This window comes from Chiloscyllium plagiosum, unplaced genomic scaffold (assembly GCF_037043375.1).
Source record: "Chiloscyllium plagiosum isolate Xiang-an unplaced genomic scaffold, Cpla_swu_hap1 HiC_scaffold_11, whole genome shotgun sequence".
Lineage (NCBI taxonomy): Eukaryota > Metazoa > Chordata > Chondrichthyes > Orectolobiformes > Hemiscylliidae > Chiloscyllium > Chiloscyllium plagiosum.
In genome coordinates, this window is record NW_028270149.1 from 55,678,518 (window position 1) to 55,702,419 (window position 23,902).

Consider the following 23,902-nt stretch of genomic DNA (forward strand, 5'->3'; position numbering starts at 1 on the left):
TGCTTATAAAGCAATCTGTTTCACCCTTAATTGTGGTTAACTTCATGAGTATTATAACTGCACTCACCCAGGCAAGTGGACTCCACCAACTCCTGACTTCTGCCTTCTAAATCCTGGACAGATTTTGGGAAGTCAGAAGGTGAGTAATTCCATGCAAATTTCCCAGCCACAGTGTTCATATGAATGGTTTAGTTCAGTTTCTGGTCCATGTTAATCCACAGGACACTAAAGGTGGTGAATTCAATGATGGAACGCTGTTGAATTTCAAGAAGGTTAGATTCTCTCCTTTTGGACATGCTCATTGGTTGGCATCAGTACAGCTTGAATGTAAGTTGCATCTCCACCATCCATACTTGAATGTTGTCTGGGTGTTAATGCATGTGGGCACTTGTTGCTTCAGAATCTGAGGAAAAGTGAATGATATGACTTCCAAACTTATTATGATGGAGCAGTTGAAGATGGTGGGCTTAGAACACAAAACTTGAATTCCTATAGAAATGTTTTAGGCCTTAGATGAGTGGCCTCCAATACTGCTTCTCTTGTAGGACTCCAACCAGTGGATAGATTTAAATCAGATCCTGCCGAGGTGTCAAGGGTGGTAACTTTCACATCAACTCGCGAATTCAGCTCTTCTGTCCATGTTTTGACCAATGCTGCAATTAGGTCTGAAGCTCAGTGTCCCTGGTGGAAAGCGCACTGGGTGTCAGTGAGCAAGGTAATGCTGAGTAACTCCCACTTAATAGTATTGCTATTCACCATTTCTTCGTTTTTGTGATGACTGAGGGTAGATTAATGGGCTGCTAACTGGCCAGATTGGATTTGGCACTTTTTTTTTTATGAACAGGACATTTTTCCATCTTTCGATTCTAGCCTCAGGTGACTGTCTGTGTGGAGTTTGCACATTCTCCACGTGTCTGCATGGGTTTGCTCTGGTTTCCTCCCACAATCCAAAGATGTGCGGGTTAGGTGAATTGGCCATACTAAATTGCCCATAGTATTAAGTGCATTAGAGGTTAATATAGGGTAGGGGAATGGGTCTGGGTGGGTTGCTCTTCGGAGGGTCGGTGTGGACTTGTTGGGCTGAAGAGCCTGTTTCCATACTGTAGGGAATCTAATCTAATGGTGTGGCAAATTCCAGAGCACTAGTCCTCAGTACTATTGCCAGAATGTTTTTAAGGTCCAGAGCCACATCCATCTTCAGGTGTTCCTTGATATCACATGGAGAGATTTTTTTTCATTGACTTATGTCATTATTGCTAATTATCCCAATGAAAGTCAGAGTAAAATGCCCTCTTGAGCTGCTGCAGTTCTTTTGTGGGTAAACCCACTGTACTGTAAATCAATGATTTCCAGGCTGAATCCAGCAATGGTGAAGGAACAGCATTATAGTTCATGCTCAAGATGGTGCGTGACTTTTCTTAATTCATTTTTAGAATGTGGACATAGCTGGCTAGGCCAGCATCTTTTGTCATTCTTAATTTCCCTGGAGAAGATGGTGATGAGCTATCTCCTGGAACCAGTGCAGTCCTTGGGGTGAAGAGATACCCATATTGCTATTAGGAAGTCAATCCAGGATTTCAGCCCAGCGAAGGTGAGGGAAAATCATTGATTTCTTACTGAGTGTGGATCCCAAAATAAATAAATAGTTGTTGCAACAGCTCTTGAGTTTAAAGAGCGTTCCGAGTCAAGATGGTGAGTAATGTGGAGATAATCTACAGTTGATAGTGTTCACATGCATCTGCTTCCCTTGTCCTTCTAGCTGGTAGACATCATGGGATTGGAAGTGTTTTCAAAGGAGGCTGTTACTACAGTGCATATTGTAGATGGTTCACTATGCTGCTACTTTGCCATGATGATGAAGGGACTAAATGTTGAAGTTGAAGCATGATGTACCAATTAAGTGGACTGTTTTGTCTTTAATGGTGTCATCTCCTTTAGCATTGTTAAATCTGCTTATCCAGACAAGTAGAGAGTATTAATTCAGACTCCTGACTCACTCCTTGTGGATGGTGAACAGATTTTGGGAGTTAGCTAAGTTAATCTTGCTGCAGGATTCCTCACCTCTGACCTATTCTTGTAGCCATTTTATTTATATGGTTGGTCCAATTCAGTCACCGCTGGTCAATTATAACACACAGGATGTTGATAATGAAGGATTCAGCGATGATAATGCCATTGACTATCAAGGGGTGGTGCTTAGATTCTCGATTGTTGGAGATGGTCATTGCCTGACAGTTGCCACTTTTATGTCACTTGCCACTTTTTAGCCCAAGCCTGGATGTTCGTCCACTCTTGCTGCATGTGTACACAGACTGGCTCAGTCTCTAAGGAGCCATGAAAGATTCTGGATTTTCTTTTTGAAATTGATCAACAGAAATCCCCATTTTTGACCTTATGATGTAGGGAAGGTCATTTATGAAGCAGCTGCTGATTGTTCAGCCTGGGACACAAGCCTGAGGAACAACAACAATGATGTCCTGGAGCTGAGGTCATTGACCTCTTACAGGCACTAGCATCTTTCTTTATACTAGGTATGGAGCAGAGATTTTCCCCTGGTTTGCATTTATCACAGTTTTGCCAGCACTCCTCAGGGCCACACTCAGTCAATGCAGCCTTAATGTCAAGGCAGTCACTCTCTCCTTATCTCGAGAGGTTCAGGTCCACATTTGGAACGAGGAAGTAATAAGGTTGGGAGCTGAGTGCTCCTGGCTGAACCCAAACTGAGTTTTAAAGAGCAAACTGTTTCTTTGCAGGAAGACAAAGTACCGTGGGTGCTGGCAGCCTGAACCAAGGAATGCTGAAGAAAGTCAACAGGTCTGACAACATCTAGAAAGAAATAAAGTCAATGCTTCAAGTCCAGTATGACTCTTCATCAGATTCCTTTGCAAATTCTCCTTGATAGCACTATCAATGACATGGCAAAAGTGAGGACTGCAGGTGCTGGAAACCAGAGTTTAGATCAGAGTGGTGCTGGAAAAGCACTGCAGGTAAGATTCTCCTGCTCCTTGGATGCTGCCTGACCTGCTGTGCTTTTCCAGCACCACTTTGATCTAAATTATCAATGACATGGCCCATCACTTTGCTCACAATTGAGAGTAGACTGAGAAAGCAATAATTGGCCATTTTGGATGTCTCCTTTTTGTGGACAGAAATTAACATACAGTGTCAGTAGAGTGTCACTGGTCTGGAAACATTTAAAGTTTCTCTCTCCACAGATGCTGCCAGACCTGCTACGTTTCTCCAGCACTACTTTTATCTCAGATCTTCATTATCTGTCGGATTTTGCTTTTATTATTTGTTTCAAAAGCTATTTTAAATCCGGATTTCTAATTTTGGAAAAAGTTTGTAGTTCTTTTTCTCTGAAACGTACCCTGAGTTTAACCAGATTTACTGTGCTAGCTTTCGGAATCACTTTAAACGCGTTGGTAAATAACAACAGTCTCCAAGGCACAAAGGACTGGCTTTATGGGAATGAGGCAACCCCTAGGAAGCAGTGTCTTTGGTTCCACTCCCAGTCTTTAGCGTCACTCAGCGCAGAAACGCTGGGCCTTTGTTTGCCACAGTTTCAGTGGATTGCAGGCAACCTGCTGGAAAGTCGCTCCTTAAGTTCAACAAAAATGTCCTCGCCTCCGACGGATTACAGTTATCAAAAACTGGAGGAAAAGTGCACGGCTGTTGAAAAGAGAAAATGGCACATCGTTACGCTCTTGTTGGGATTTACAGCCATTGCAGAAATGTGTGTCACTTGCTACTTTTTCTGTTACTTCACCGATCAGATTGACCAGGTAAGAACAGTACCAACTGTTGTAAAATAGATCCAATACACAGACGGATGAGAAGTTTATTTATATAAGAAACTGCTGTCACCCCGGACAGTATTAAATACAGAATGGCTGACAACTTTAAGCTCGCCCCGTGCAGTATGAACAATTTAGGATTGCAAAAAAATCGTCAAAACAAGAGGTTGTCGCGCAAGAAATTTTCAGCACTGTTCGGCAACAGTACTTTTATTTTAAAAAAGTGTTGCAATTTGTAACTGCTTCATTGTGTTTATGTAAGTCTGGAATCCATTAGTTTGTACAAGTAAGAAGTGTATGTAGAGGATTGAATTAAAGACTAGGATTTATGGAAAACGAAAGCAGCAACTGCTCGAATGCGCCATGTCCATTTTAGTTCAGACGCCTTTCAAAATAGGTGGGGTTCGGGGAATTCTGAATCCTGAGTCCATATCCGCCCTGTTATTGTCAACACAACTCTTCAACTCCACCATCACATTCGTGTACAACCAACCATTACAATGAAATAGAAATAAAGAACTGCAGATGTTGGAAATCTGAAATAAAAACACAAAAGTGTGGCAGAAATTCCGCAGGAATGGCAACATCTGTAACAGAGAGAGGGGAGAAAACAGATTTAACGTTTCGAGTGCAGAGAGCCTTCATCTGACCGAGTTACAGAAGAAATTCTTTTACATAAAGCCGTTCTACCTCTGTCCTGAAAGTCACGTAGATACAGTTTCAACTTTTGACACCGGTTTAATTGTAACTGGTATAGGTACATTCACACCCAGTTTCAAGCTGAACATTACTTTCTGCAGGTTTTAAGTAGCTCTCCGCGAATGTCCTTGCGTTATTACTGTCTTTCCATCGAAATTTACACCGAATCAGTTTGCTGTGTACAGAAATTCTGCATAAGCACACACGTACAATTTCCATTGATGTACAATGAAATCCACACACTCAATTCTAAAAGCTATGCATATTGAAATTTGTACAGGGACAGCACGTATGTTATAATGAACCCACATGCGGTCAATTCTACAAAAACAACTGGACAAAACATCACAATCTTCCAAAATCATAGTTTTTCAACATGCCCATGCAATCCCATTTAATGTTGGAATAATTTCTTTGATGGTCCTGTCCAGGCATTTTAAAAATCAGCACTGATTGGTATGTCAGTTGAAGAACTTAAGCTTGCTTCACTTTTCATTTCATCATTGTGACTAAGTTACCTCCTCCATCACCATGGTCTTCCAGGTAAGGACAGATGCAAAAGTACTATTATATACCTCAGCCTTGGCTTTTATCTCCATATGCCAATCCCCATTTTGGTCCCTAATTGGCCCCACTCATTTTACCACATTTTTACAATTAATATGCTTATAAAAGACTTTGGGATTTCCCTTCATGTTAGCTGCCAGTCTTTTCTTATAATCCCCTATTGCTTTGCTCATTTGCTTTTTCATCTTCCTTCCGTATGCCCTGTAGTCAACTTGGTTCTCAATTGTATTGACTACCCGGCCCTATCATTAGCAAACCTTTTCTTTAATCTACTTTCTATCTCCTTATCAACCAGGGTATTCAGGTTTGTTTGTCATAATTTTCCCTTTTGAGGAAAGTGCTCAGTATCTCCACTTTGAAAATATTGTTCAGTTCTTGCTTTTCCTACCAACTTTTGGTTTCAGTCTATCTGGCTCAGCTCTATTCTTGTCCCATTAAGCGTACTCTCTGTCAGGTGATTGAATGCTGTTTTCCATCATCATCCTCAATCTTATGCCACAATCAGCATTGACCCTTAAATGACACTTGGTCTACTTGGATCATCTCATTCTAAAGGATGGTTCGGTTGTGCCTCCTATCTTGCTGGGTTGGACACAAACTGCTGTAGGAGATTCTTTTGCACATGATATGAGAATGCTTGCCCCTCACTGCCCCTGACACTACCACTATCCAAGACTATATATGATGTGGAGGTGCCGGTATTGGACTGGAGTTCAAAGTTTTAAAAAATAAATCACACAACACTAGGTGATAGTCCAACAGGTTTATTTGGAAGTACAGGTTTTTGGAGCGATGAAGGAGCAGCGCTCTGAAAGCTTGTACTTGCAAATAAATCTGTTGGACTGTCACCTGGTGTTGTGTGATTTTTAACCAAGACTATATAGAGTAAGTAAAGACCCTGCTTATAACTACTCTAGGTTATTTACACCTCGATAATTTCCTTTAAGTTTTGTTCCTCTACACCCTTCACACACAGGTTAAACCCTCCCCAATAGCACAATAAAATCCAGAAAGACTTCAAATTCGGCTCTGTTCTGGTTGCAAGCTGTCTGACTTGTACAGCTAGGAGAAAGTGAGGACTGCAGGTGCTGGAGATCAGAGCTGAAAAATGTGTTGCTGGAAAAGCGCAGCAGGTCAGGCAGCATCCAAAGAGCAGGAGAATCGACGTTTCAAGCATAAGCCCTTCTTCAGGAATGAAGAAGTGCTTATGCCTGAAACGTCGATTCTCCTGCTCTTTGGATGCTGCCTGACCTGCTGCGCTTTTCCAGCAACACATTTTTCAGCTCTGACTTGTACAGCTGCCAGCTTTCCAGAGTCCATTCCAGTGTTCCAGGCTTCTGAAGCCCTCTCTACTGCACCATCACTCCAGCCTTGTTTTCATTCATTCATTTTGTTTTTCTTTCAATTTTATAGTCAATTGCACAGGGAACTTGGAGTAATCCAGAAATTACTACTTTTAGAGGTCCTACTTGCTAATTGCAGGACTACATTCCCCTTCCTACCTAACATTATTAGTACCAATGTGACCACAACCTCTCGCTTTTCTCCAAACCACAGAAGAATATTCTGCAGCTGTTCTGTGATATCCTGGGTTATCAATACTTCACAGCACCAGCCACTACTGTCTTTGGAGGAGGCAAAAGGAAAATCATAACAACGTTGAGCACAGAAATTTAATAATTCTGTCTTTGTCATAACCAGATGCAACAGAAATTAAATTCTGATAACTATCCAGAACGATGTCTCCAGTACTTGAATTCCTACATCGATAATTTAAGAGATAATGACATGGCCATTGAAGATTTTATGTGTGACAGATGGATCAAGAATGTTAACTTTCTGATCAACCAGGTAAATATTCTACTGATTTTCATCCTAATTTTTTAAGAGTCATAGAGATGTACAGCCCAGAAACAGACGCTTTGGTCCAACTCATCCATGTCGACCAGACATTCCAACCCAATTTGCCCCACCTAGAGCCCTGGCCTTTTTGAACATTTACAGAAAAATAAATACTTATCTATTTAGTCTCCTTGTATTAAATGAATGTAGTTTATGCTGAAGAAATGGCTAAATTAACAGGAAAAATTAATGTTCAAAAGAACAATGAAAAGTTATTTATTTTGGACCTTTGATGAAAGAAGGCCTTTTCCAACTTGATAAGGAAAAGATGCTGGTAGTGTAGACTAAAAGAAAAAAATGCTGAAAGAGATGAGTTTTCAAAAGGTTGCTAAAAGTGAGATTGAGAGCATTGGGGAATCCCAGAGAGTAGGATGGAAGTAGCTGAAGGTTACCTGCTGGTGATATAGGGAGCAAAAGAGACTGGATTCAGAGGAGTATAGAAATAACATTAGGACTCTGCAAAACAAAATGGGGTGAGATAATAAATCAATCTTCCAAATTTTTCAGTCTGAGGATCTTCAAAAGTGGATGTATGAGGGAGGTTGTTTGTTAGGACACAGAATTCAGGTATTTGTATGGATTACCTGGAGTTTTAACTTCCGGTGGATATTTTTGGTCAGGAAGACTACTTACATCAATGAGAACAGTACTGTGAATAGGTAAGACAATCAAAGGCAGAATAAGCTGACAGAGCTTTGAATAAAATTGAGGTTTATGAATGTGGATGATGATAGCATTATAAAATAATTAGAAAATAGTTAATTGTTAGAGAATCTTGGTCAAATTTTTAGTAGTGGTGAAGTTGAATTAGCAACCAGTTGGCAATACTTTGCAATCGATCTGTTGTGTCTCACAGTGAATGTACCTTTAAGACACATGGTATATAAGTATACCTTTAAATAACATATGCATGATATCATCACTGTATCATAGTATGTGACCTGAAGGTCTAAAGATCTCAGACTCCATGTACATGTGGCCAGTTAAAGTTGATAAGCTAAAGAAGCATGTTACTCGTCTCTGTAACCAAATATCTTAACATTAGCCCAGACATGGATGCACCTGTGAATATAATATTTGTATATATTAGTGAGCTGTAATTTTTTTTTATTCACTCATGGGAGAAACAGGCTATCACTGGCAGGACCAGCATTTATTGCCAATCTCTAATTGCCCTTGAGAAGGTGATGGTGAGTTGCCTTCTTAAACTGCTGCAGTCCATGTAATGTACTTAGGCCCAAAATCCTATTTGGGAGGGAAATCCAGGATTTTGACTTAGCAACACTGAAGGAACGACAATGTATTTCCAAGTCAGGATGGTAAGTGACTTGGAGGGAGAATTGCACGGTTGGTTATCCCATCTATCTGCTGCCCTTCACCTTCTAGATGATAGCGGTCATAGCTTTGAAAAGAGCTGTCAAAGGATCTTTGGTCAATTTCTGCAATGCATCTTGTACGTAGTACACACTGTGGCAACTGAATGTTGGTGATGGAGTGATTGGATGTTTGTAGATTCGACAAACAGGCTGCTTTGTCCTGGATGGTGTCAAGCTTCTTGTGTTGTTGGAGCAGCACTCCGATAACAGACAATTGGGGAGTATTCCATCTTATTCTTGATTTGTGCCTTGTAGATGGTGGACAGCAGGGTTTCCACTAATTTTCTTACCAGCTGTTTGGGCCTCCTGGGGTGATGTATAGCAGCAACATCCAGAACTATAAGTCAAAGCTGCAATTGATGTGCTGATGCTGATCCCATGCACAGAACATTGGAGAAGCTGTGCATTGTGCAGCCATGCAGCTTAGAGGGAATGTTGGTGGATAGGCTTTGGGGAGACTGGAGTGCATTACTCACTGCAGTATTCTGAACTACTATATTTATATGGCTATTCCAGTTCATTTTCTGGTCAATGATAATAAACAGATCTTGGATCATTTAATACCATGTCATCCATGTTCCAGTTTCTTATGTCACAATAGGTAACATTAGCATTACTGCATCAGATAAATATACTTTTCTGGAAACAAAATGTATATCATGGTTAGCAGTTGTGTCTCTCGGTCTATTAAAATAAAGTCCAAGATTTCAAGGTGTAGATATTTGGAAAACACACTGAAGGTCAACCAAAGCTTCTGGACATGAATAAAGTTGGATAATCAGCAAAATCTGTAGCTAGGATTTAACCAGCCAGAAGACAGAGTTACTATCTTTGTAATTAAAATCGAAGTTCTTTCAAATTAGAAACTTCCCTCTCTTTTAAAAAAGTGACTGTAATTTAAATGGTTAAAGTACAAAGCTCTTCTAAAAGAATATGTAACAAAATAAACACAGAAAAAAACAGTTTCCCACATAGCAAGAATGAAGCTGAAACTTACATCCAGAACCTCAACCTGAGGTTCTCAAATCTTCTCAAAATTCGCGAATGAAGCTGTTCGATAATTTCATGCATCCAACACTATTTCACTTCCGGCTAGGAACCCTCCAACCACAAGGGATGAACTCGGATTTCACCAGTTTCCTCATTTCCCCTCCCCCCACCCTGTCTCAGTCAAATCCATCATATTCAGCACCGCCTTCCTAACCTGAGATCTTCTTCCCGACCTCTCCGCCCCCACCCCAGTCTGACCTATCACCCTCACCTTGACCTCTTTCCACCTATCACATTTCCGACGCCCCTCTCCCAAGTCCCTCCTCCCTACCTTTTATCTTAGCCTGCTGGACAAACTTTCCCCATTCCTGAAGAAGGGCTTATGCCCGAAACATCGATTCTCCTGTTCCCTGGATGCTGCCTGACCTGCTGCGCTTTTCCAGCAACACATTTCCAGCTATTTCAGTGATCAGCAAAGTGTACCAAACCAATAAAGTATGTAACCAATACAGTTTATCATATTGTCCAGTTTTCCTTCATCTATAAAATAAGTGTCACTAAGGGACACTAGTCATGCATGTGCTAGGGATCTGGTTCCAAAGGCCTAGCCAGACCCGAAAACAAAATACAGATGACCAACAAGACAGTGCAAAACTACAACACTAAGAGCAAGAAAAATGTTAAACACAAACACATCAATAAAGCTCCAACAAAAAGTAACTTTCAAAAAGTTGTTAACCTCACACACCACATAGTAAGATCATGAGAAGCTATTAATCGTGAATGTCATTTGTCCTGAAAATGCAATATGATACACCTTAAAAGTTAAAATCGACACAGGAATTAGTGCAAACATGTCTTGCAGTATGCTTAGTGCCAATATGTGCCGAAGTATCTGACACTCAGTATACAACCCCCAAAAGTCAGGCAGAATATAATGAAACACCAATTCTGTGCATTTGTGGAGTCACACTACAATGCCAATAAGTAAGGTTATCATGTCTTCCCAAAATCATCAGTGTGGTAGATACCAATGTTCCAACAGCGACATGACTACCAGTATGCACAGGTGTGTAGTTGCAGCAAGTGCTGAAGGGCTTTTGCCCGAAACGTCGATTTTACTGCTCCTCCGATGCTGCCTGAACTGCTGTGCTTTTCCAGCATCACTAATCCAGAAAGTGCTATTTTCAGTCTATTTACTGCCCTGGAATAGATTACATCTGACAGTAGACTACAGTACAATGACAGACCATTCCAGAATATGTGTAGCAAGTAAGAAGTGACCTATATTACACTGCCATCCCACAACCATACTGAAATATTAATGCAGAATGGATGGTGCGTTGCCTAATGTATAATGATTATAGATTAGATTAGATTACATTACAGTGTGGAAACAGGCCCTTCAGCCCAACAGGTCCACACCGACCCGCCGAAGCGCAACCCACCCATACCCCTACATTTACCCCTTACCTAACACTACGGGCAATTTAGCATGGCCAATTCACCTGACCTGCACATGTTTGGACTGTGGGAGGAAACCGGAGCACCCGGAGGAAACCCACACAGACACGGGGAGAACGTGCAAACTCCACACAGTCAGTCGCCTGAGGCGGGAATTGAACCCGGGTCTCCGGCGCTGTGAGGCAGCAGTGCTAACCACTGTGTCACCGTGCTGCCATTATGTGGTCAGTAACAAAGCAAGATTTTTGTATTACCAGGTTGCATTTCCACGTAACATCAGTGGAAAAGGATTAACATGCTCTGCGCAACTGATGTTCCGAAGGCAAAATTAATGATCTTGTCATTCTGAGACATGAGATATTCTTCTTCAAAGTCAGAGGAGAATAAAAGAGATACAAGATGAGCATGCAGGTAGACCACTATCACAACTGCACATTAAGCAAACTGTATGAACTGGAAATCCAATATTTGGATACCAGTAAAGATTTCTAGATTAAACAATCAGCTCATAACTTATAATGTCATTCTTGATCATGATGTGTTGAGAAGGAACAAAAGCCAGCTCAGAAAACACATCAGTCGTACATGAAGAGAGGAAGGAAGTAAATTCTAATGGTGGTGATTGCATAGTGATGTTGAGTGACAGCAATTAGCCGCAAAACAACTAACTTGTCAAACATATGCTACAAAGAACAATGTGTCCCTCTCTAGAAGGATGTATGGTCACCAGATCACAGTGATCATAGTCAAACTCCAAGTGTTCATCCTGGTTCAATGAAGAGTGGAGGACGACATGCCCAGGAACAATGGTGTCAATCTGGTGAAGCTGCAACACAACATAAGCAGCAATTAAGTGATTCCACAGCCAATGGATTAGATCTAAGTCCTGCCACAACCATTCATGAATGGTTGTGGACAATTCAACAAGTCACTGGAAGAGGAGACACCATAAATATCCCCAGTGATTTGAGAGCTGAGTACAACAGTGCAACATATAAGGAAGAAGCATTTGCAACAGTCTTCAGCTGGAAGTGCTGAGTGAATGATCCATCACGGCTTCCTCTAGAGGTCTCTAGCATTAGAGATGCCAGTCTTAAGGCAATTTGATACAGTTCATTTTATATCAAGAAATGGCTGAAGGACCTGCATACTGCAAAGGCTTGGGGCCATGACAACTTTACAACAATAATCCTGAAAATTTATGCCCCAAGATTTGCCATGCCCTTAGCCAAGCAGTTTAAGTCAATGTACATAGAGTCATAGAGTCCTACAGCACGGAGACAGGTCCTTTGGCCCAAACTGGTCATGCTGACCAAAATGTCCATCCACTTTCCTGCATTTGGCCCATATACTTTTAATCCTTTCCTATCCATGTATTTGTCCAAATGCTTTTTAAATGTTGTTAATGTACCCACCTCAACCACTTCCACTGGCAGCTCCTTCCATATGCGTATCACCCTCTGTCTAAAAACCGTTGTCCCTCAGGTTCCCTTTTATTCTTTCCCCTCTCACCTTAAACTGATGCCCTCTAGTGCTCAATTCCTCAAACCTGGGAAAAAGACTGAGTGCATTCACCCTATCCCTGCCTCTCAAGATCTTATACACCTCTCTAAGGTGCCCCCTCAGTTTCATACTCTGTAAAGAAAAATGTCCTAGCTTGTCCAACTTCTCCCTCTGGGTCAGAATATTGAGTCCAGGCAACATGCTTATAAAATTCTTCTGCAGTCTTTTCCATTTTAATAACATCCTTCCTATAACAAGGTGACCAAAACTGAATACAATATTCCAAATGCGGCTTCACCAACATCCTGTACAGCTGCAACATAACTTCCCAACTTCTATACCCAATGTCCTGACTGATGAAGGTTAGTGTACTGAAAGTCTTCTTCACTGCCCTGAATACCTATGATCTACTTTCAGAGAACTGTGCACCTGAACTCCAAGGTCCCTCTTGTTCCACTACACTCCTTAAGGCCCTACCATTCACCATGAAATTCCTATCTTGATTTGATTTTCTGAAATGCAAGACCTCACACTTATCTATGTTAAATTCCATTTGCTATTTCTTGGCCCATTTCCCAAGCTGATCAAGGTCCTTCTGCAATTTCTGATATCCTTCCTCACTGTCCATGATGCCACCTATTTTAATGTCATCAGCAAATTTTCCAGTCATGCCTTGTACATTCTCATAGATATCAAACAGTAATGGGCCCAGCATTGACCCCTGAGGCACTCCATTAGTCACAGGCCTCCAGTCTGACAAGCATCCTTCCACTCTCTGCTTCCGACCGTCAAGTTATTTTTGCATCCATTTTGCATGCGATCTAACCTGCCCTCGTCCATCTGCCTGGTCAATTCTTCAAAAAATTCTAACAAATTTGTGAGGCGTTATCTCCCACACACAAAGCCATGCTGACTACTCCTAATCAAACCCTGTATTTCCAAATGCATGTATATCTTATCCCTCAGAAACCTCTCAAGTAACTTACCCACCACAGATGTTAAGCTTACAGGTCTATAATTCCCAGGCTTTTCTATAGTTATTCTTTTTTCCTTTAATATTCTAAAAGAACCTCGTTGGATTCACCCTAATCTTCTCAGACAAGGCTACCTTGTGCCCCCTTTTCATTGTCCTGATTTCCTTCTTCAGTAAACCTCCTGTATTCCCTTTTTACCTACAGGGATTCCCAAATCCAAGGTGCCTGTACTGAACTATGCCTCCATTATTCTGGTCAAAGCCTCAATAAGTCTTGTCATCCAGAGTTTCCTATTCCTGCCAACCTCACAGGAACATATAGACCTTGAACTCTAACCATCTCACTTTTACATGCCAGGCGTCCCTTTACTTGCAAGCAAACTACTCCAATCACTCCCTGCAAGCTCCTAATTCCATCAAAATTTGTCTTGCCCCATTTCAGAACTTGAACCTGTGGACAAGATTTGTCCCCCTCCATAACTATTTTAAAATGAATGGAATTATGGTCACTGGTCCCAAAGTGCTCCCCCACTGTCATCTGCATCACCTGTCCTGCCCTATTTCCCAAGAGTAGGTCGAGTTTTGCCCCTTCCCGAGTAGGACCCTCTATATATGGCTTGAGAAAATTTTCCTGAGTGCACCTAATGAATCCCATCCCATCTAAGCTCTTAACACTCTGGCAGTCCCAGTCTATGTTAGGAAAATTAAAATTCCCTACTACAATTTCCCTATTGCTCCTGTAAGTCTCCCTAATCTCCCTGCATATTTGTTCCTCTAATTCCCATTGACTATTTGGGGTTCTATAGTACAACCCGAAGAACATCACCATTCCCTTCTTACTTCTTTGCTTCACTCACAAAGCCTCACTGGATGATCCTTTATTTATTTCATCTCTGATTACTGTTGTCATACTTGCCTTAATCAGAGATGCAACTCCCCCTCCCTCCCCTCCTACCACTATGTCTGTCTTGCCTAAAGCACCTGTACCTGGCACATTAAGCTGCAAGTCCTGTCCCTCCCTTAGCCATGTTTCTGTAATGCTATAATATCCCAGATCCACGTACCTATCCACGCCCTGAGTTAATCAGCTTTACCTGACAGCCCTCTTGCATTGAGATAAATGCAATTTAATCCAACAGGCATTCCTTGCTCCCTGTGGTGTTCCAGCCTGACCTGTCTCTTCAACTTAACTATTTCTGATTACTGTATCTCCATCGAGCCTTGCACTTGCCTTCCTGCTGTTGAGGACCCCACCCCTCTGCCAATGTAGTTTAGATCCTCCCTCGCAAACCTGGCTGCCAAGATATTGGTCCCCCTCCAGTTCACGTGCAACCTGTCTCTCTTGAACAGGTCACCTCTGCCCCAGAAAAGATCCCAATGACCCAAAAATATGAATCCCTGCCCCTGCACCAATTCACTAGCGACGTATCCTCCTGTCCTTACCCTCACTAGCACATGGCACTGCAAATTATCTGGAGATTATCACTAACGAGGTCCTAGTTTTAACCTTTTTCCTAGCTCCCTATAATCACTCTGCAGGACCCCATCCCTATTTCTATCTATATCATTTGTGCCAATCTGCACAATAACTTCTGGCTGCTCCCCCTCCCCCTTGAGAACATTCTGCAGCTGCTCTGAGACATGCCAGGCCCCAATACCTGGGAAGCAGCACACTATCCTGGATTCCCATTTGCAGTCACAGAATCTCCTATCTTTGTCCCCCTAACTATTAAGTCTCCTATCACAAAGGTCCTGTTTACTTTTACCCTCTCCTGCTGTGCCCCGGAGCCAGTTGTATTGCCACCAACCTTACTATTGCTACTTTCCCCTGAATGGTCAACCCAGCAACAGTACCCAAAACAGTATACTTGCTTTCGACAGGAATGGCCACAGGGGAGTCCTGACTCTCTGCTTGTTCCCTTTGCCTTTCCTGGTGGCCACCCAGCTACTCTCTGCCTGCACCTTAGGTGTGACCACGTCACTCAAACTCTATGAAGTGCTCAGCATCTCAGATGATCAGCTCCAGATCCAGTTCCCTAACACAGCCTCTTAGGAGCTCAGTTGGGTGCACTTCCAGGTGTAGTCATCAGGGACAAAAGAAGTCTCCTTGAACTCCCAGGAGAAACATGCAACTGCCCTAACTGCTATCTTAACAGCTGTAAAACTACAAAGGAAAGTTAAAAGGATTTCCCTTGAGCTTACCTGTATGTTTTGCTGAGCTGCTGGTCTATAAAGCTTTTGGAGCCAAGGTCTTACTCCCAAATCCAGAAATTTCCATATTACCTACCAGATAATATGGAAATTTACCCTTGTATGTTTTGTCTGAGAAAGCAGGCCAAATTAAAAGCAGTCAGTTATCTCTCTATCAGTCTACTCTTGGTCATCAGAAAAATAATGGAAGGTGTCATCAACAATGCCATTTTGCACCACTTGCTTCGCAATAGCCTGCTCAGTAATGCTCAATTTGGGTTTTACCAGGGCCACAGTCCCTGATGTCATTGCAGTCCTGCTTCAGACATGGACAAAGGAACTACCTGTAGAGGTGAGAGAGACCACACTCAACATCAAGGTCTTATTAGATGAAGTCTGCCAACAACAAGCCTGAGCAAAATTAGAGTCAATGAGAATTTGGGGGAAAACTCCCATATCTACCTAGAGTAAGACAATTGTGGGTATTGAAGGTCAGTGGTCTCAGCTTCAGGGCATTCCTGCAAGATTTCCTCAGAGAAGTGCCTTGGAGTCAACCATATTTGCCTGCTTTTCCACTGATTTTGCCTCCATTGTAAGGTCAAAAGTGGGAATATCCACTGTGCAATGTTAAGACTATTCATAACTCCTCAGATACTGAAGTAGTCCATGTCTAAATGCAGCGAGACCTGGACAGTATCCAGGCCTGGGTTTACAAGTGGTAAGTAACATTCATGTCACACGTGCTAGGCAATTAGCATCTCCAATAAGACAGAATCACACCACCCCCCTTGACATTGAATGCTATTATGAAGGGCTTTTGCCCGAAACGTCGATTTTGCCTGTCTTCGGATGCTGCCTGAATTGCTGTGCTCTTCCAGCACCACTGATCCAGAATGCTATTATCATTGTTGAATCCCTCACTATCAATATGCTGCACATTATCATTGACCAGAAGGTGAACTAGACTAGTCACATAAATACAGTGACTAAAAGATCAGGTCTGAGGCTTGCATTCCTATATTGAGTAAGTCATTTTGTGATTCGGAGAACCTGCGACCATTTAAAAAGCAAAGCTCAGGAGTGTGATGGATTACTCCCCACTTGCCTGAATAACACTCAAGAATCGTCATACCATCTCGGACAAACCAGCCCATTTGATTTGCACCACATTCAAACAAATTCACAAAAGCTGCTTTGACTGATCTTCCAAACCCATGACCACTACTATATAGAAGAACATGGGCATCAGATACAGGAAAACCTCTAATGTATAATGTCCTCTCCAAGTCATTCACCATCTGACTTGTAAAGATATTGTCATTCTTTCAGTGTTACCTTGAAAGTGACCTATGTGTATTCATCAATTAAATATGGTACAGTCATGTTGCCAGAATAACATGATGAACAAAATTTTCCACCAAGGTAAAGCTATTTTATATTGTTACATGAGTGAAGAGAACCAAGTTCAATACCTTTAGTTCAAGGCCACCTGAGCAGGCAGTTAATTATTTAAGAGGTTGAAACAAATAGTTTTACAATTTGTGTGTGTACTCTTTGGAATTGAAATGTATCCTTAAAGTGTTCATTTTATTTCGTTATTTTTCAGCGTCTGCAATCTGATGTGAGGAATTTAATATACAAGGAATTGAAAGGTGAGGTTTACTGAAGTAGAGACATGATGGTTCATGATAATTTTGAAGATGTCCAGTAGACTGTCAGGCACTCTGTTTGAGATGTACATTGTAGAAATTTATTAGACTGGAGAAGCCTGGGCTGCATCTGTTTGTTTCTGCCAGTGTGAACAAACTGTCAGAGCATGCTTAACAGCAGGACTGGGTCAATGTTCACTACTTCATCTATGTTTGGAAGTGCCTTACTTACCAGAGGCATCCCCACTATTTGTTCCCCATATTATGAAAAGGGAGTAAAAAAAAAGTTAATCTATTTGTAAGACTTGTGAAACATTTCCATTGCAATTGTATCATGTTAATGCATCCAGACTCAGTGACTTTTTAGTGAAGGAAAATTTTAAAAACATTTAAGCACTTTTCATTCCTTTTTAGCACACAATGTAACATCCCTGGGTCCTGAAAAACCAGCTATCCATTTAACTGGACAGCACAGAAACAAGCCTCTAAAAAATGGTAAGCAAATTCTTGTGCATTATTCTAATGGTAAAAATGTAAATATTTCTCAACCAAAAGAATAACAGCTCAATGTTTTGTTTTCTACACTCTGAGTTCAGAACAAATCAAATATGGTGTTCACCATCTTATTTTCAGGCAGCTTTCCTATATGTAGTTAAATAATTATTAAACATACTGCAACATTAAGAGTCAGTAGTGTCTGAGTTGTAACAATTCTTAATATTTAAAAATATCCATTATAATGTTATAGAGAAAGTGACATAATGATATTCCATGTTGCCTTTTCACTTCTGGATGCTGACTTTGAAGTTAGAGTGATGATATGTATTTTTTTTCTTTTAGTTTTAGCTGAGCCTTATTTCTGAAAATTCCTTGAGAGTTTGGCATACCATTGGCACTTTATTTACACTTTCACTTAGAAATACCACAAGGATGGTTGCTGTGAACAGTAAAAAAAATGTTTAAAAACTGGTTCAGGAGATGGTTTTTATTAAGATTGGAGTAAGGGCGACCTGAGCACGAATTACTGTCTGTAGGCCCAAAGGAGACGTAAGCACTTCTCAGAGTACCAAGTGAAAGACCCTAATGCCCTTGTTTAACCTGAGATCTGCAACACTGTCATTTCTCATTTGAGTTAAGTTCATTCTTTGAACATTGTTAGTACTTGATAATGGGTTTCACATCAATATTCAATAGGTTGTCTCTACTTTTAAAAAAATACCTTTTTAATTAATTGCACCCCTCTGAAGCAGGTGAGACATGAACCTGGATCTCTCGGTACAGGGGTAGGGAGACTATCATTCCACCACAAAAGGGCCATTGACTGTACTTTGTCTTTGGTGGTCACATGCAAAGGATAATAATGTTCCACCCTGCTACCTAAGGATTGTAGACACCTCTTTTTGAACATGGCAGTTGGACTCTGTTGGCAAATCTTTAATATTCACTTGCTTTTCCTACTGGGTAAAAGTGCCTTGCAAAGCTGCAGGCCCTAGTACTGTTGATGTCCATTAACAATAATAAAATACTGACACGTACTTTTCATCACAGTTGATTTCCATAGCTCTCCATATTTCAGAAAACACACAAATTCTAAATAAAAGTAAAATAAAAGTAACAGTTGAGAATGGAAAGAGGATTACATTAAAACTACTTATCTATCCTCCATGAATTGCATACCATTTGAAGTTTAATACTGTGTGACTCTTTCATCATCAATGACTGCATTATAACTGCTTTCCCAATCCAGAATCAAAAATCCAAGTTCTGCAATTTGGTATTCTTCATTGTTGATGACTCTTTAAAGAAGTCTTCTTTAAAATGTTTAAAACAGGCATGCGCTGGATGCACTAATCATTCCGCACCAAGGCGTATTTGTCTAGATTGATGTTATATTGCCACAGAGAAAGATTGACAAGAAGCCTGGGAATTTATGTTTATTGCAGTCATGCATTTCCAATGTGTCATATTTCTGTGACATGCTTGTGTCCCACCTAAGGATGAGATAAACCACAGACAAACTAGCCAAATGTCTGGGCAAAGGTACACAAGGTGAACAGTGAAAGCTTTTCCTTTGCTACTAACAGCAAATTGCAGGCCATTGTTATATGATACAATGCTATTGCCCTTTTAAGATTTAGTATCTGTTATGAACTATGTCACAGAATACAACTGATATCATTGTTAAAAATGTATTTAATTCCTTCTTTTGAAACTTCCTTGGCAGTGCCACCTTATTTTGCTCATGGAGATGGACAGGATATCCTCTACTGGAACAACGTAAAAGGATATGCAGTGCATCAAGGTGGTATAAAATACCATCATGGAGAAATTACCATTCCAAGAAATGGTATCTACTACGTCTACTCCCAAGTTTATTTCTGGCATATACCGGAACCAAATGGAGAAGATCAACAATACAATCTGTTTCTGCAGTATCTTTACAAGAAGTCCATGAATTATTACAATCCTATTCTTCTAACAAAAGCTATTTCCACGAAATGTTGGTCAAAAGAGTCCACGTTTGATGCATATACAAGTTTTCAAGGAGCCCTCTTTGAACTGCAGCAAGGGGACAAACTATTCATAAAAGTAACAAATGCAAGTGCTGTAGATGTTAATGAGGGGGCAACATATTTTGGTGCTTTCATGATTTTTTAGAGTTAACAAATAAACCAGTGATCACATCAGTTTAAACTGAAATTTTATAGAACAATAACTGACGTTAAATTCAATTACATTTTGAGTCAGGTCCACCATATCCCTGAATACATGGTTACAGCCTCATAATCAGGAAAAAGAAAGATACAATATGAAGGAATTATTGTCCTACTGTAAGATTTCCCTTGATGTTTGTATAAGAACAGGAAATTAAGGGACATGGGAATCGTGGGTAAATGAGGTTAGGGCTTATAGAAATCATGTTTTTGAATCCATAAAAAGACAAATCTGAATACAATTGCACAGGATCCATGACTACAAAAAACATCACAATGGCATATATCTCATTAGGGGAAGATCTGTCTCAGGTGTTTTGGCTTTGGGTTGTGATGTTTTGCTTTATTGTGCTCCACTGTGAACTGGTAAATGGGAATCTTAATTGTTCAGTTTGCCACATGGCACAGTCTCAGGGAGAGAATGATCATACTTCTCTCTCTATAAGGAAGAATACAAATATTGAGGCAAGATGCCTGCAGGCTGGGATCACATGCTTCTCAGTGGCTGACTTGAAAGTAGTGTTAAAGCTGCTTAAAAGCAAGCACTATCTTCAGGATGATGTTGCTGCCAAATAAAATATGTTTGCTCAACTAGTTCTTTGTATCATATTTAACAGAATGATTTTATCTTGTTGATTGAAAACAATAGAATAATGGGGTTTATTTGGAAACATTTGAGTGTTTAAAACCTGATTCACTTTGAAGAATGAATAGTGTACTAACATGAGAATAGTGTAATTGTAAAAGTAAAATGAAAATCTCTTCCAAACTTATGCAGCCTAAAGATTTCACACTTATGTCAGGGAATTCATTGTTTTAGTGATTTCATATCTTCCTGGATCCAATTAGCAGTGTGTTCCTTTATGGAACTGTTCTCCCTCCTTTGTTTCCCTTGCCCTCTTTCTCACTTTAGCCTCACTGTACTCCCTCTCCCTTCCCCCCCACCTACTTCTGTTCTCACTCTACCCAATCTTGTAGTCGCCTCCTGTCTCAGCAGAGGCTGACGGCATCAACCCCAGCAAAATGCACCTCCATAACCTCTACTGTCTTGGCAAAAGGCTCTTCTAGTGGTTCCCTCACTGACATCCAACTTTCTAACTGCTTATTTGTTGTTGATTAGCTTGCTAGTAAACCTATCAGAAGCCAGTAAAACAGGGAACTAATCAGTGTTTGGAGGAGTAATTCCTTAACCGGTTTTGTCAATTCTAACTTTTATCCAGTTGGTCACCCTATGATTTAAAGTTTCATGGGCTTTTGGTAACAAATTTGCTCATCACCCCCTTAGAATATGAGCACTGCTCAACAGGTCTGGTAATATTTGCAAAGAAAGCAAAACAGAGGTAATATTTCAAGTTGAATAAGACTCCTGTGTTTAGGAGCAATGTATATTGCTATCAAGCATTATCTCAATGAACCACAATCCATATGTTGAAGCAACAGATGTGAGACGCTAAATGACCATCTGTCATTCCTTATTAAATCCCTGCCCATGTTTTGTCATCTTCATGCTCATTTTCTAATGTAAGATTTTAAGGCTCAGGACCACAGTTATCTAATACAGATAGCTTACTATTCATGAGAATCTTTTGCAGTTTATTTTGTTAAAAAGCTACAGTTTAGAATATACGTTGAGATGAAAAATGTATGACCTGTGACAATTGAAGATGGCTCACTGATGAACAGTTAGTACAGTGTGTCAACGTGATGAAAGTTGAGAAAGGAGCATCCTGCTGTTTAGCTGAAAAACTAAGGAACCCTCCCCTGGCCTTTCCTCTTTTGGTCCATCATCCATTTAAAGGCAGCTGCCATTTGATGACGACTAGCTCTCAATTGAGCACTTGTCCATATACTTAATTTATAGGGCTGTTAGTTTACATTATGTCATTCACCTCTTCTATTACGAGCTAATGGATACAGGACAATTAGTCAAGATGTAAGAATATTCACTGCCCCCTTTTCCAACTTCCCCTTTCGGGAACAAAACTTAAATTTTCCTAAATGCTGCATTGATAATAAGGTACATATGATGCGAGGTAATTCTTTGACATCAGTTCCATGGAACACAGTGACCTTAGTGATCCTTGTGGCCTTTACTGTAACTTCTTTTTGTCCTTATTTGTTAAAGATTGTTAGTGTGTGAACAAAGATAAAACTTTCTGCTACTGAGAACATACTGTAAGGATGCTGGCTTTAAAAGAAACCTCCATTTCTAACTCTAATCTCCACTTTTCTCAGATCTTACTCACACTTTGTTACCCAATTGTTACCTGCTGTCCCTTTTCAACATTCACAGGCTTCCTATTCTACAACGTATTAATTTTAAAATCCTGTCTTTGATTACAAATCATTTCATGCCTTTTTCACCTTTAATCCTCATCCAGCCTTCCTTTCGGGCATCTGAGGCCATATTTTGTTTGGCTTCAGATGTGCATTTCAATGGGTCGCTGATTGTATTGATTTTTTTGGAAAGATATCTAATTTTCCTCCACAATACAACCATTATTTTCCTCTGGCCTTTTTGCATATTGGGATTGCCTCCTGTGCAAAGTGCATACTTGTTCCTTTGAGATTGGGTTCCTCATTTTAAATCAAGAAAAAAAATGAGATTTCTTTACACATTGTTTTCCACTACGTGTGTATTTCTTTGACACTCATTCATTGACTGAGAAGTCAGGAACATTTTAAAAGTATAAAATGTCTTGAATCTTAAAAATGTCATTAGATAGATTTTTAATGCACTGATTCATTATATGAATCTGCCTTGAAAAGATTGAGTTGACCCTTAAATTGACTGTTCACATCCCTCACAGCAATTTTCCCAGGAAGCAAGTATCACTGGATCAAAAAAAGTAAAAATAAAAATTCCCTTTTCAACCCTTACTTCTCCCTTCAGCTTTTGCTCAGTATCTATGATTGTCAGTTTAAATTCAGGATTTCTGTAGATTGCTAGAGGTTTACTGGTTTTCCAACGATTTTTAAAGCAATTCCCAATGCTACTACATGGCATAGTCCACTCTGAGTGGCTATGAAGGATACCTGGGATCACAGAGATGAACTGAGGGAATGGAATGTAAGGAACATTGGGTTTCATGAGGGATATGCTGATCTAGTGAAAGAAGGCATGCCTCTTACAGCTCACCTCAGCATTGGATAGCCCCCTGCAACCACCTGGGATCTATGTCTAGGATGACCAATACCATCTTATGCCGTCAACCCACAGTGAACATCTTACCATCTCCTGAAATAGGTATATGAAACCAGGAGATGCTTTGACTTATTCTACAATGTTGTTTTAGCTGATCATCAGGAAAAGCAAAGCTGTTCTTTTTCTCCAGGCTTTTGATTATGTTTCCCAATATTTACTTTGGGAGTGATTTTTTTTCACATCAATAAATTGCCTTGGGACATTTAATGTTAAAGTTGTTATAGAGATGAAATGCACGTTGCTACAAGATCCAAGTGACATCACTGTGTGTATATGTATAGTGCCATTTTGACTGAATAATTATAATTAACAAACTAATTGCAATACAACTATGTAGGTTTTACTGTGCAGCCAAATACATAATTTTCTCCAGTTACATTTGCAAAAGGATTATGAATCATCCTCAAGGGGAGGTGACAGTAGAGTGATATTATCTCCTGAGCAAGTAATGTTCTGGTGACCTCCATTCCAGCACCACTGCATAAGATGAAATTTGAATTCAATAAAATCTGGAATAAAGTGTATTGTGGTTGTTGGAGGTCAGTCATCTCAGCTCCAAGACATCTCTACAGGAGTTCCTCAGATTGGCATCCTAGGCCTAACCATCTTCAACAGTTCCATCAATGATGTTCCCTTCATTATAAGAAGTGGGGATGTTCGCTGATGATTGCACAATGTTCAGCCCCATCCTCGACTCCTCAGATACAGAAGCGGTCCATATGCAGCAAAACTTGGACAATACCTAGGCTTCGGCTGATAAGTGACAAGTAATGTTTGTGCCACCCAATGCTATGCAATAACTAATCTCCAACAATAGAATCTAATCACCCCTTGACTTTTAATGGCACTACAATTGCTCAATCCTCCACCATC

General features: G+C 40.4%; 1 protein-coding gene across 1 annotated transcript; it reads left to right on the forward strand.

The window, feature by feature from the left end:
- Positions 1-3,515: 3,515 nt before the first annotated feature.
- LOC122557200 (tumor necrosis factor ligand superfamily member 10-like) lies at positions 3,516-20,415 on the forward strand. The gene is made up of 5 exons (XM_043704637.2): positions 3,516-3,785; positions 6,765-6,914; positions 17,068-17,113; positions 17,525-17,605; positions 19,335-20,415. The coding sequence occupies exons 1-5, from the start codon at positions 3,618-3,620 to the stop codon at positions 19,766-19,768; spliced, it is 879 nt and encodes a 292-aa protein (XP_043560572.1). The 5' UTR covers positions 3,516-3,617; the 3' UTR covers positions 19,769-20,415.
- Positions 20,416-23,902: the final 3,487 nt, after the last annotated feature.

Coding starts and splice junctions, on each gene's coding strand:
- LOC122557200 (XM_043704637.2), top strand. CDS start 3,618: ATGTCCTCGCCTCCGACGGATTACAGTTATCAAAAACTGGAGGAAAAG. Junction 3,786..6,764: donor TCACCGATCAGATTGACCAG/GTAAGAACAGTA, acceptor TGTCATAACCAG/ATGCAACAGAAATTAAATTC. Junction 17,606..19,334: donor AAACAAGCCTCTAAAAAATG/GTAAGCAAATTC, acceptor CTTCCTTGGCAG/TGCCACCTTATTTTGCTCAT.